Genomic DNA, 13,288 nt, shown 5'->3' with positions numbered 1-13,288 from the left:
TTTGCATGCTAAAATGTACAAAAAATTACATTGCCGCATCAAATTAATAACATACATTCTGATATATTCACACGTAAGAAATGGACGTACATATATCATTAATCCAAATTAGTAGCCGTTTATTTTAACAAAAAAATCTAATGAAGTTTTAGTTTTCGGATCAAACAATTACAAACTGATAGACATATTTGCATTGTGATTGGAAACATTAACACCGATTTACAGAACAATTATATATTCTTTTATTCCATCATTTTATGACTGTACAAAGTCAGGTCAAAATGACTACCTTATGTGGTGACAAAAATTTAATTAATTTTTTTTACACAATAGTCGACTTGTGTCACCTTTCACAAATCATGGCTGCAAAAAAAAATGTCCAGGTATGTTTAAAAATATTTATCAAGAAATTATGTATATTAAATCATTACTTATCCAGAGAAAACCTAAAACCCTGTCATAATTATGAATATTCTGCTTTGGAAGTTTACCTGACCTGATAAATTCAAAAGGAAGGCGAGTAATGGATGCAAATGCACAGATGAAAAAATAGAGTTGGGATGTGCCACATACACAAACCTAACAGGAAATACTATAAATTGCAAGGTCCAAGAAAATGTCAAATGACATACATTTATCAAATATTGAAAATTTCTATTTGCAAAGACTTGATTGAAGCATGTAAGACAAAACAGTAAATTAATACATGAAATATCAGTCACTTAGTTACCTTTCTCAACATTCGCCTTCCATAGAAGATAACTTTATCTCTTTTCCTAAAACGTGGCTTTGTTTGGCCAGGACCTGGAGTCTGTCCCATAACTGAAAAAACAAGCACAAATGTAATAATATTAATAATACTTGGAGGTTAGTTGCGGCTAATGCCCGAGGTGACATGTAGTGTTTTTTTGTTTTTTTTTGAGTGTCAAAAACTATATCAATATTTACAATTGTATAGTTTATATATCATTTATATGTTACCCGTGAATGACCTTTTAAAGTACATGTACATGTATATGTAGTTCTACATCAACAAACTAGTGGCTAAGACTTGTGATAGCTGCAAAGAGCAGTGTGTATACCTAAGGACATGTACTCATTATTGTTGTGGAATATGCAAACACCTAATGTGGGGATTACTCTCCAACATCAAACAATTAGCTTTTCAGAGTTACTGTCTAAAAAATATCTTCTATATTTATTTTGCAAACAATTTGCACATAATTAGAATATCCATATTAGGGAATGGAATTATCTGAGAAGGTTGGCATGGAAACAACACAATATCTGGCTGACTCCACTTTTAGCATTGGTTCTTTGTCGAAAACTAGTAAGATATCGCAAGTCAGAACATTATTCTAATTATCAACATCGATAATAATTGCTACAAAGTTACTACACAGTGACCAACACTGATGTAATTAGATATCTTGTGGTATGGATTGTAATGCCACTAAATAATGTAGCAGCTAAAATAATAGTACACCGTGGATATCACAGTTACTCATAAGTTAAAGCGAGAGGGTCGTCACCTGCGCATGCGTGGGAATCGAGTCCCAAGCCATCATAACAACACATGCTAATCAAAGAAAGCTTAGAAAGAACTCCCATATGCTGAGAGTATTGGAGACACATTAAATTTAATTCGAAATTACTTAGCTGAAAACTAATTATGCAAATCAGAAAATTAATATGAACAGATTTGAGTGTAAAACTAATGAGGTCTGCGCAATGTAACAGAAAATCTATGTTTCCAAGTTTAATTGAAATGTGATTAGAACCAAAAATTTATGAATTATCATGCTTATTAGGGAATTAATATGAACAGATTTTTACCCCAAACTAATTACAATAGGTTTGTACATTGTCCTAGAGCATCTTTGTACTAAGTTTCATTGAAATGGAATAATTAGTACTTTAGATATCAGTGTGAAAGCTTAAAACTGGTTAATTATGCAAATTAGGTAATTAATATGTACAGATTTTTACCCACAATTATCCAGGTCTGTCTATTGTCCTACAGCATCCATGTACAAACATTCATTGATATGTGATGTTTAGTACCTGAGATATCAGTGTGAAAGTTGGAAATTGGTTAATTATGCATTTTAGGTGATTAATATATGCACAAATATTTACCGAAAACTAATTGGGTCTAATTATTGGCATAATTCTAGATTCATTGAAATGTGATGATTAGTACTTTTAGATATCAGTAGAAAAGCTGAAAATTAATTATGCAAATTAGGTAATTAACATGCACAATTATTTACCCTAAAACCAATCAGGTCTCTGCATAGTCCTAAAGGATCTATGTACCAAGTTTCATTGAAATGCGATGATTAGTACTTGAGATACCTGTGCAAAAGCTTCAAATTAATTATGCAAATTAGGTGATTAATATGCACAAATATTTATCGGAAACAATCAATCTCTGCATAGTCCTTGAGTATGTAAGTACCAAGTTTTATTGAAATGTAATGCTCACTACTTATATCAAATGCTGAAAATTAATTAATTATGCAAATTAGGAAATTAATATGTACTGATATTACCATAAAAACTATCAGGTCTGTGCAGTATCATATGACATCTATGTACCAAGTTTCATTGAAATGTGATGATTAGTACTTGAGATATCAGTGGAAAAAACGAAAATTGACTAATCATTATGCAAATTAGGTAATTAGTATCCACGGATTATTACCAAAAACTAATCAAAACCTAGCATCAGTTCAGAGCATCTATGTACAAAGTTTCATCAAAATCCAATGAGTGGTTGTTTAGATATCAGTGGAACAGTCATGGAACCGCTAAAAATTAGGTAATTAACGAGCATGGATTTTTACCAAAACCTAATCAAATCTGTGCATTGGCCCAGAGCATCTATGCACCAAGGTTCATCAAAAACCGATGTATGGTTCTTGAGATAGCAGTGGAACAGTCGGACACACGAACACACATACACACACACACACACAGACACACTAACTGCAAAGACTCCCATTATGTGCTTCATATGGGAGTCGAAAACGCAAAGGCTCATGGGTAGACCCTGGTTTGTAAACAATGATACACTATGACCATCTGACGCATGTGCATGTGCACTCCCACTGTTAATGTATAGTAACGACATAATGTAGTGTCCAAAAATTATTATATTTTTTATTAGTTTAACATATGGGAAAATAGACCAATTTGAGATACTCTGGTTTTGTTGCAAGAAAAACAGATAATGTTGATTAAGAAAGTGCCTTCTTTCACAATATCAACACTGGCCTTGAAATTGGGAGTGTCTGAACACCAATTATTCACAGTTGAGTCATAACATATATACAAGGCAGAATTTGATAAACCGAAAAAAAAACATGTCAATAAACAATGTGCTCTCCGATTGATCTCTATGTTAGTTGTTAGGGTTGAATAGCCAATTAGGCAAAATCTTAACAGTGAATCAATATTCAGGCCTTGGAAGGTAAATATATTACTTAAAAAAACTCACCTTGTCTTTTAATTTTATGTAGGAATATAAATAAAACAATACATGCTATACTGGCGATGACAGCGACAGATAATAATATGGTCTGAAATCAAAGAGAGCGAAATTATTAATAGTTATGCCCCTTTTAGACTTTATTGTGACACAGTTGTCGCATTCCTCTATTTCCACTTAGTTCAAATAGACATCAATAAAAATAGTATTCTTAATCCAAGGTATTATGAGATTAAAGCAGGAGGATCATCACCTGCGCACATGCAGGAGTTGAGTCCCAATCGATGATAACAACACACGCTAACAGTGCAAAGGTTCGGACATTACGGCCCTCACTTGAAAATTCCTTCAGCATTTCGTTATAACGCCTACAGCGTTTGAAAATATGTGACTCTTTATTAGGCCCAAGAACTGTCGACAGTCTAGGATAGGAGTTTAAGCCCAATTTTTAATGATAATTTATTAGTACTTATTTTTTTTCTCAAAAATATAAATTGTATAAACTGTTACCAATTAATATTAAAATTTTAAATAACTAAGAGTGTTGCTGTATATCTGTCAAAAAATATAACTGCACATTATGTTAAATAGTATGCCAATTAATATGAAAATTAGCCGCAATTAGATAATTTTTTTGGGAAATAACTGAGCTACAAATAGAACAAAAACAAATAAGGTACATCATTTTGTGTCAAATATTCTAAAAGAATTGGAAATAAAAACAATTCCTTTTACATACCAAAATAGTATCCCAATAACATGACATACCCATGCGCAGAAATATCAAACACTTGACACAATTGACATTTGAAACAAACACAAACTAAACATGTCACTACATGTAGCCATTATTGTTTTGAAAAGAAAGTACCCCAGTAGCTATGAGCTACTATATCACACAAGGTGTTCTGTGGTTTTGTTAGCAAGAGGGCGATCAGCATGAAATCAATTTTATGATATGGATGATTTTACAGTTTCTGTATCATTGTGGCACACTTTTATTGTACCGGTAATTGAAAAACAACAACAACAAGGCACTCAACAATTTCAAGGAGCAATGTTTCCCTGTTACCCTGTCGAAAGAAGAACACTGACACCTATGAACACTCTCCCCAATACACAACTGCAGAGTCAGCATGTGGTTAAGGGTGAACGTATACAAAGATTGAAACTAAATTTAATATTAGTCAAGTAAAATTTGCAGGGAAAAAAAACACAGGGAACTATCGTCTGTTTGTGATTGGTCCTGACAATGTTTAGGGGATCATAACATAATTCTGTCTTTAAGAATATGCTTCCTCCCCTCCAAACAGAGACAGTAGCACCCCAGGGATTTTTTTAAACAAGGGAACAGGAGCGCAGCGCCCTCATGCCATGCCCATGTGCCCCCTTACCCTGGGGAGCAGATCCTCTGGTAACCATAAAAGTTTGATTGACCAGGGATCACATGTGGCCACAGTCTTCAACTGTGGTCTGTCTGATAGTACTTTTGGCCCCAAGGAAAATATAGAATTCTACATTTTAACTTATCAAATTATCAAAAACTCCACATCCTGGTAGGGAGAACCCTATCTCCCACTTGGTGGCGTCGCTGAATTGCAGAGATCCCTCTTGCAGTTTTTTTTCTAGAAAAAAAACCTGCACCCCCCACAAAAAATAATAAAAACCCAGATTTATATTTAAATTTCAATATATCGATGCTATGGGTCTTACCATTATGATCTGCCTGTCAAACACTGTCAATGACAGAACAACAACAGCAGCTGGCCAAAATAATCTGTCATGGGTCTTATGCATCTGATTCAGTGATGGGCTGTACTCCCGACGCGTCAATGATTAAGTCAGCATAAAAATGCTCGACAACCCGAAAACGAAATATTGAGACCTCACATATCCTCGATGAATACGCTGCGTGGGGTTTCATAAGATGTCACACCTTCAAACCAAAAACGTACGTGCTCTGGGCATATGCCTTGTGAACGAGGTCAAAGCGACACAGTGTGTGTATGAATCAAAATCCGGCTCCGTAACATAACAGTCACTCACGTCAATCACATCGGCTAGTGTTTTGAATCGAACAGAAAAGAGCCGCAAATGTCACAGTATCAACACACGCTATGTAATGACAGAAAGACATCAACCAAAACCAAAGAACATATCAACATAATTTAATCAAGACACGTAAAAACGAGGAAACAAACGGACGTGTTGACCGATCAAAACAAACTGTGCGAACGATGTGCGTGCGCACCGGATCACATGGAGCGAAAGTTCGAAAACATGGATAAAGAACAGAAATGTGTGGGTCAAAATATATAACTTGGCCAGAAAAAATAACTCTTACCGCAGTTAGTTGATTATACTGAACAATATCCGGTACAAGTTGCGCCACATCGCCTATATGGACCCCGATCTCATTCACAACACCGCCAATATCGGTCGCCATTTTGAATACTCGACGTATGTGAGAATTGTGGGTATTCTCAAAATTGGGTCACGCGACGACGAATCACGGTCAAAAAATAAGTTGAGTGGCCGTGGACGAATGAATCAGTCGCAAAAAGGGATACATATGCCGGAAACAAACAAATGCTGGTATATGTTGATCAGATGATGGAATGACCTCCATGGAATGACTAAATGTATTCTAAACAATAGTACCACATGATATCCATCATTGTACTGTGGTTTGTGAAATAAAAGTTTTGTTTCATATATTGCTTTTCATTTGTATTTAATTGCTCAGAAACCATACTTATAACTACCATGCAAGATAATATGTATTGTTACAAGACACATAATTGTTACCGAAATTTTTCAAAAGCAACAACTAAGAAATAGTTACATCTAATGGAGGCCGAAAACGAAGCTACATCAGTAGCATCTAGTCTTTCAAAATGTTTGTAGAAGTTTTAGTTTTGGTTTTAGTTCTATGTTAGTTTGTAATGTTGTTACGTAATCGGTGGGTGGTAGATTTCTTTTAAACTAAACAGTTTCCACATGATTCAATATACCCCAGAGGAGAAGGATAGGCAACGACGTTCTTTTACCCTAAACTTAAAATGGCCGATATTCACGAAAACATTACGCAATACTTAGGTGGATATATTATGCCATTTTCTCAAATTATCAGTTGACTGGTGACACATAGGGTAAAAAATATATACATTGTAATTGACGGTATTACTGATGGTATCCTGAATTATTTTTTAAATATGTTTTATTTTTTTAGAGAGATACAAATTGATAAAAATCCAAAAATATAATTGTTAAATAATATTTGGCCAATTTAAAAAAAAATACTAAAACAAAATTTCACAGTTGTTCACTTTTACCATTAGCGCCCTCATGCTTGTAAACAAAGTACATTGTCACGAAAGTTAATAACAACTTTTTAAATCAAATGTTAGAATTAAGAAATACGGACAACACATAATACAATGATGAAAGGCATAAAACTAGGGGGTTCTAAATATAATTTTCTTTTTATAAATCAAACTGGCTGGTAGAATTCGAATTGACCAATCGAGAAACGAGTTATAATTAATAATTATAAGTTAGTTCAACATCCTCCAATCAGCAAGCTCTTCATTTTGAATAAATGGGCAGGCAATCGCAGCTGATGAGTCACTTGAAGGACTGCGTGCGCATTATAGACGCAGACAATGTGGAACTCTCGAGTCAATCATGATTGAATATTTGTATTTGAATGAAAACTGATTGATTCGTATTCACAAATTGTTATAACTATGTTTATAAACAATGTTACACAATGAGACAGGCAGGAGACAAAACGTTTCTAGAAATGAACGCTACTGTAATTTTCGTGAAATCGTTGAAGACGAGTTTTATTTCCTGTTATGCTGTCCACTTTATTCTGACATAGGGAAAACATACTTACCAGCTTATTATTATACTTACCCATATTCAAATAAATTTAATAACTTAATGAAAACAATTAACAAACATTTACAGAGAAACATAGCATTTACACAGGCATATACTATACGAGATAGTATTTAAAAAATGTGTTTTTCTTTTCTTTTGTAACTCTTTTTAATAATAAATAATAATAATAATAATTTATTCAGTACTTTGGCCTCCGGCCTTATTTACAAAGAATGTTACAAAAATAATAAGTACAAGAAGTGCTAGTAAAGGTTACAAAAGAAAAGAAAAACACATTTCACAAATGTGAAAATAAAGATCTCCAACGACAAAATCTTGATCAGGTTGATATGTTAAAACTTTATAGTCATAAAGAGCTTACCACGGTCATATCATAAACTGGAATGCAGTGAATCTGAAGAGCAATCAGATTTGAAGGCTTGGCATTTTGACTGTAACTACATCAAGCCAGCCAAAATTACCAACAAATTACTGAAACAATCATTCAACTTGACTTTGTAACCTAAGAAGAGCAATTAGCGAAGGGTGTTGTGAAAGCGTCTTCCATTCAATGTGGATATAGGCAGTAAAACTGTCAGTTCAAGCTGTTCCATTGTATTTTGTACACCAGCTACGATCTAAAACGGAAGGGAATGGAGATTGGTGACAGTCACGTGTACCTTGGAAACTGAGACCATTGAGCATTTTTTGCCTTGTGTGAATATATTAAACGTTTTTGTTTCTTGTCTACTTGGGGAAAGTATGGAATTGTGTAGACAGTCAACAATTGATGAAATTAAAAATGAAATGAAATTTGGTGCCTTCACATAAGTCATATTTATACCATGAAGTTGAATGATGTCAAATTACAATTCTCAGTATTCCTAAATCAAGTAAAATATAACTGCCATCTTGAATCAGATATATCATTGAATATGATAAACAGAAATTGCAATGCACACAATTTATCAATATCCATGACATTTTTACATCGTAACTTATAGCAGTTATTCTGATTTTTATTTAAATATTTTTGCAGCAACAGAAATCACGGTAAAATGGTCCAATCATCAGCGAATCATTGCCACTAATCACATATTCCATGCATTACTAGTATATCAACCAGCTTTGACCTTGTCTATTTTAATACTTAATTTATGTTTCGCATACCCGTTAGTTGGTTTCTACTAGTGACCGCCAGGGGATAAGATTCATGTAACAGAGCCCTTCCGCACCGGCGACTATAACCAAATTGTGTTTCATTATTTTTAATGTACACTTGACCTCAGACTAGTAATATTAGTAGTCTGAGACCTGACGAATGACGCACAAACTTTAACTCTGGTGATAATAACAGACTTGACGCATATTTCTGCAATTGGGATAACCATTCGATGGTAAAATTATTTCATATCGAAATTTCGCTCTGGGCGTGAGATGAAAAGATTATACAACGAACGGCATAATTGCGTGAAATTGGTTTGGAACGGTCGGTCCGTTTGATTGATTGTGCGTTAGTCTTGCCAGACACCGTCGTCGACAGGTGCCGTCGATTGCTTGTCGGCCGGTATAACTGTAACAACAAACTGGCTACATTTTAAAAACAATCAGCGACGAAAATGCGGAGGTTAATGAGACAAACCATTTTACTCAAAGGAGTGGTAACTGTGATCTCATTTGTGTCGAACAAACCCGGAATGTGACACGACACGTCCATATAAAAACAAGATTTGGATGGTAACGGTTCGACAATTTTCGAAATATACCGATAACTAAATCCTGTAATAAGCTGGAGCTGCCTGGCACCCGATCTGGCAACCCAGTCTGGAACCTACTGGAGTTCAGGAAATCGAAGTTTCTCTGAACACGCGTTGAGCGTGTACAGTCATCATTGTTGTGAAAAGCATTTGTGCGTGTGAAATAGTCTGGGAAATTTTGTTTTAACAAAATAAAGGTGTTTGGAGCGACCACCGTTGTCTTTAATCAGCTTCCAAAATTTTCAGTATTCTATATACTCTGCCGTTGAGCAAATTACGCCAGCTGACACTAGATCATTCTTCAGTGCAACAGGATATCTGTTCGTTTAGCTCAGAAACTGTACAAAACACCACATCCTCCGTGTTTTAACGAGTGTAACAGTTTTATTTAGCTGTGGGTCCGTTGCTCTTTTTGTGTCGGCGTTTAGTCTTTGTGGTGGTTTTTTAGTTGGTGTCATCAAATCTGTTATTTTCAGACATTAGGATTTTTATCGCCACAGAAGAACTATGCCCCTATAAACTCGCCTAACACAAATGTGCGTCGTTAACGCAACATCTACTGTCACCTATTTATATTACGTGCAGTGGACGGTTGGGCGTTATGTTTGCTACAATGTATTAGTTTATTATAATTGTCTACTCAACTAATCAATACATAACCATTTACAAAGCCTATCGCTGACACTGGGACACGTTTAGATCTGACTAATTTCACGCAATTGTGATGTTTGTTGTACCAGTATTTCTACAATCATCTCGCCAAATGCAGTCCATAAGAGTTTGCTCTTAGTTACTCCTAATATACGTATAGGTCGGATAAATTTCATTCACGAGTTTTAAAAACATGGACTCTTCAACATAGCTCATTTATCACTTGAAGATACTATAGTACAAGACAATTCTTAGAAAACGATACATCGACAAGATACCCAGGGGGGGGGGGTTATACAGTAAATGGTTTACAGTCTGGATCTCTTACTAAGGTTGTCAACATAATAGCTGGATGTTTCATTAGAATCAATCTCAGTTCATATAAAAAAGTAATAATAATATAGTATAGTAATTGTCATCAACATGAATTTATCGAGAGATATAATAGAATATTGGAGTAAGTTAAAAATTGAAGTGTCACCAAGCCGAATTTCTTTTGCATTTATCTACTAACTGTCTTTTTAAACCAATGTGTTTTCCTGAACTAATAGTTAACAAGTTGCACATTGTATAATTGAATGGTCCACGACATGGTTATGGAAATTGAATCCCGGCAAACTTTGTGAAGATATGCAAGTACACGATAACACACATACTGACAGGCCGAATGGGACGGTGGCTATTTCAATGTTAAAAAAAGGGTTAAATGTCGCACATGCGCAGCGCGACGACTACCGCCCTTTAATAAACATAAAGATCTTTGAGTTACTATTGACTATATATGCCTACCTGGAATGAACATGTAAACAAAGTTGTTGCAAAAGTAAACCCCGAAATAGGCACAAAATAAATCACCATGACTTATTTTGAATCTATACGAATCTTTTATTAGACCACTACTTGAATATAATTATAGTACATTTGTTTTCATACAGTAGGTGAGCGGCCCATACGTATACATTACTATAGCAATGAATGAACAAGACAGGACGTTGTTAGCGAAACACCTTTCAAAACATACAACATCGAAGTCACTATCACTTGATTTGGAGCTTACACCAACATGTTTATGCATGAGGGAATATCAATTTCGACAGGTAAAATAACAGTACGAATTATAACATTGAAACGAGATTATACATTTCACGAAAGATGTGTTGTGACTGCCATGATAACAGTAAGACAAATAATTTGTTACCAATTGGTTATAGAAAGGACATTCCAAGACGAAATAACATTTGTCCTCAATTTAGTTAAATTGCATCAAGTACATTTTCTATCTGTACGATTTGTGTGCAACCATCGTCTCAACAGGTAAACAAAGTGCAGAAACCCTGAAAATGAAATGAAAATATGGGGTCACGGAAAAATAGTTATGTGTACGTGAGGACATTGTACCATTATTTCCTATAACAAGGATGTCTCAAAATTAAGGTCGGTGACATTGGGTACACACAATTATATATAGTGTCTTCCAAGGTATTTGTTTACGTCTGGAATCAATGCTGCAAAATATGTTTTCATCGTCATTGTGGAAGTAGGACACCGACTCTCCACAGGGGTGCACGGAAGTTTCGGCCATCATTTCAGATTTATTGGCCACACGTTATGCGCCAGGGGTTTTGCGTATGTTTTATAACATGCCATCCATGTTGCCGTAACTTGTTCTCAGTAAAAATCGTAATGCAATAATATAAATAGTATATAATCGGTTATTTTACTAATAACTCGTTACAACCACGGCAGAATTATTATAGTGTTACCACTTTATAAGAGTACTTGAAAAGTCCAGGCGAGGATTCACATGATTATTAGCAGAAACAGAAGCATACCACTATTTGCATAAATAATGTGTATTGAGAAAAAAACAAAAACAAAAAACGTTTTTAGTGAAACTGCACTAATGTTAATTCCTATTTCTTACTATATATCTGTAAGTTGATTGAGATCATGGTTGTCAGAAAGTAGAGAGATGTCATAAAAATGTGTAATATACGTTATAAATCAGTCCATCAAATGAGTAGCAGCTTTAGAAAGTACGAATTGAACACTAACTGTCGTGATGACAGTGAGGGAAAAACATGTATCGGGATAAAAGGAAATGCTTCCAGAAATTGAAACAAATTCTGAGATATCAAAATAATGTGCCGTAGCATTCAACAGTACGTCACCGACAACGCAGTAGACGAAGAATATCATAACTTTTGAGAAAATTGGTTACAATTCGTATGACATTCATTGGTTTATTATGTAAAATCTGTATTAGAAGCCGCATCCCAAATAGAAGTCGCACCCATTTTTTTTGAACAATTGAGAACCAAAAATTCATAGTTTCTCATGTATAGATGCTCTTATAGAAGCCGCATTGTAACATTTTAATAGAAGTCACAGCTTAACTTCTGACGTGAATGGGTTAGCTTCGTTTCGACAATGAGCAGTTATCACTGTAAACAATGTTAAATTATTCTTCACATGCTCAGTTTATTTTCTGAGAATAATTATTTAAAAATAAAATCTTTCAGTCAATCAGAAACTCGGATTCACGCCTTCGGGGAAAGTCACGTTTGAACGCTCACATCGATTTTGTTTTTCGTTCGGTGGGCTGATGCCTTCAGTGTAGCTTTTGCCTCTTCCGACATAGAAATCATCTGAATCTTCTTTCTACCTCTCTTTCTTTTCACACCACGCTGAATGTAATGATAAAAACTAGGAAAAAACGCCGAGGAAATATAATGTTTGGTTTGCAAGCGAGCGATAACTGATTTGAGAATAATTGCACATGCGCGTGAATTGAATGAACTATGACCCGTACAATCTCGATTTGCATATTGTCAATCAAAGGTCCTGTTATTTGATTACTCATGCAAATTAGGCAATTGGACATAAACATTGCCACGTGTGAGTGTTTTTTTATTTTTAACCAGAAAATAAACAGCAATTTTAACGGTGTTCCAATAAGAATGCATTGGTCAAATTTTCACAGAATTTTCTTTAGATAAAAATCTATATAAAAAACGAAAACAAATATTTTTGATTGAAATTCACAAATAAACTGCATCTCTACCTTAACAGTAGATCACGTTTACTTTGAAACCTAAATTTCTAACAAATGACTCTTCCGTGTTGTATTGCAACTCAACTATGATTTGCGTTACCATGTCAAATCGTAATGTCTGTGTTAGTAATTGACCTTTGACACACATTTTGTGATACCTCATATTCAAGATGGTATTTTTGTTCATTTTCATAGTTATTCGAAAATTACTCGTGATTATTATTAAAAGTAGTATTTGATAAATTAAAAGATTATTCAAAATACACAAAGGTTTTGTCAGGGGTGATTTACATTGGCACAGCTGTGGCAATTTAATTTTTTTCTCTCTTAAATTGCGGTGAGACGCAAGAGATTCTACAAACTCATTTTTTAAAGAAATATCAAATAAAACAAAATAATAAATTTCCCATGACTGGGCCAGCCTAGGGGTGATTCAGAAGGGAA

At 34.6% G+C, this 13,288-nt stretch overlaps 1 protein-coding gene across 2 annotated transcripts in view; it reads right to left on the bottom strand.

Moving 5' to 3' along the window:
* LOC100371623 (patatin-like phospholipase domain-containing protein 7) overlaps positions 1-5,961 on the bottom strand; it is a 45,705-nt gene extending 39,744 nt beyond the window's left edge. For both annotated transcript variants that reach the window (XM_085492218.1, XM_085492219.1), the window contains exons 1-3: positions 5,838-5,961; positions 3,503-3,584; positions 731-822 (exon numbers count right to left, since the gene is read on the bottom strand). In XM_085492218.1, the coding sequence (XP_085348344.1) occupies positions 731-822; positions 3,503-3,584; positions 5,838-5,939 (276 nt within the window). In that variant the 5' untranslated portion in view covers positions 5,940-5,961. The remainder of the gene's footprint in view (positions 1-730; positions 823-3,502; positions 3,585-5,837) is intronic.
* Between the last annotated feature and the right edge of the window lie 7,327 nt (positions 5,962-13,288).

Source organism: Saccoglossus kowalevskii, chromosome 17, assembly GCF_978046115.1.
Source record: "Saccoglossus kowalevskii chromosome 17, keSacKowa6.1, whole genome shotgun sequence".
In the NCBI taxonomy this organism is placed as follows: Eukaryota; Metazoa; Hemichordata; class Enteropneusta; family Harrimaniidae; genus Saccoglossus; species Saccoglossus kowalevskii.
This window is presented reverse-complemented; position numbering and strand designations above follow the sequence as displayed.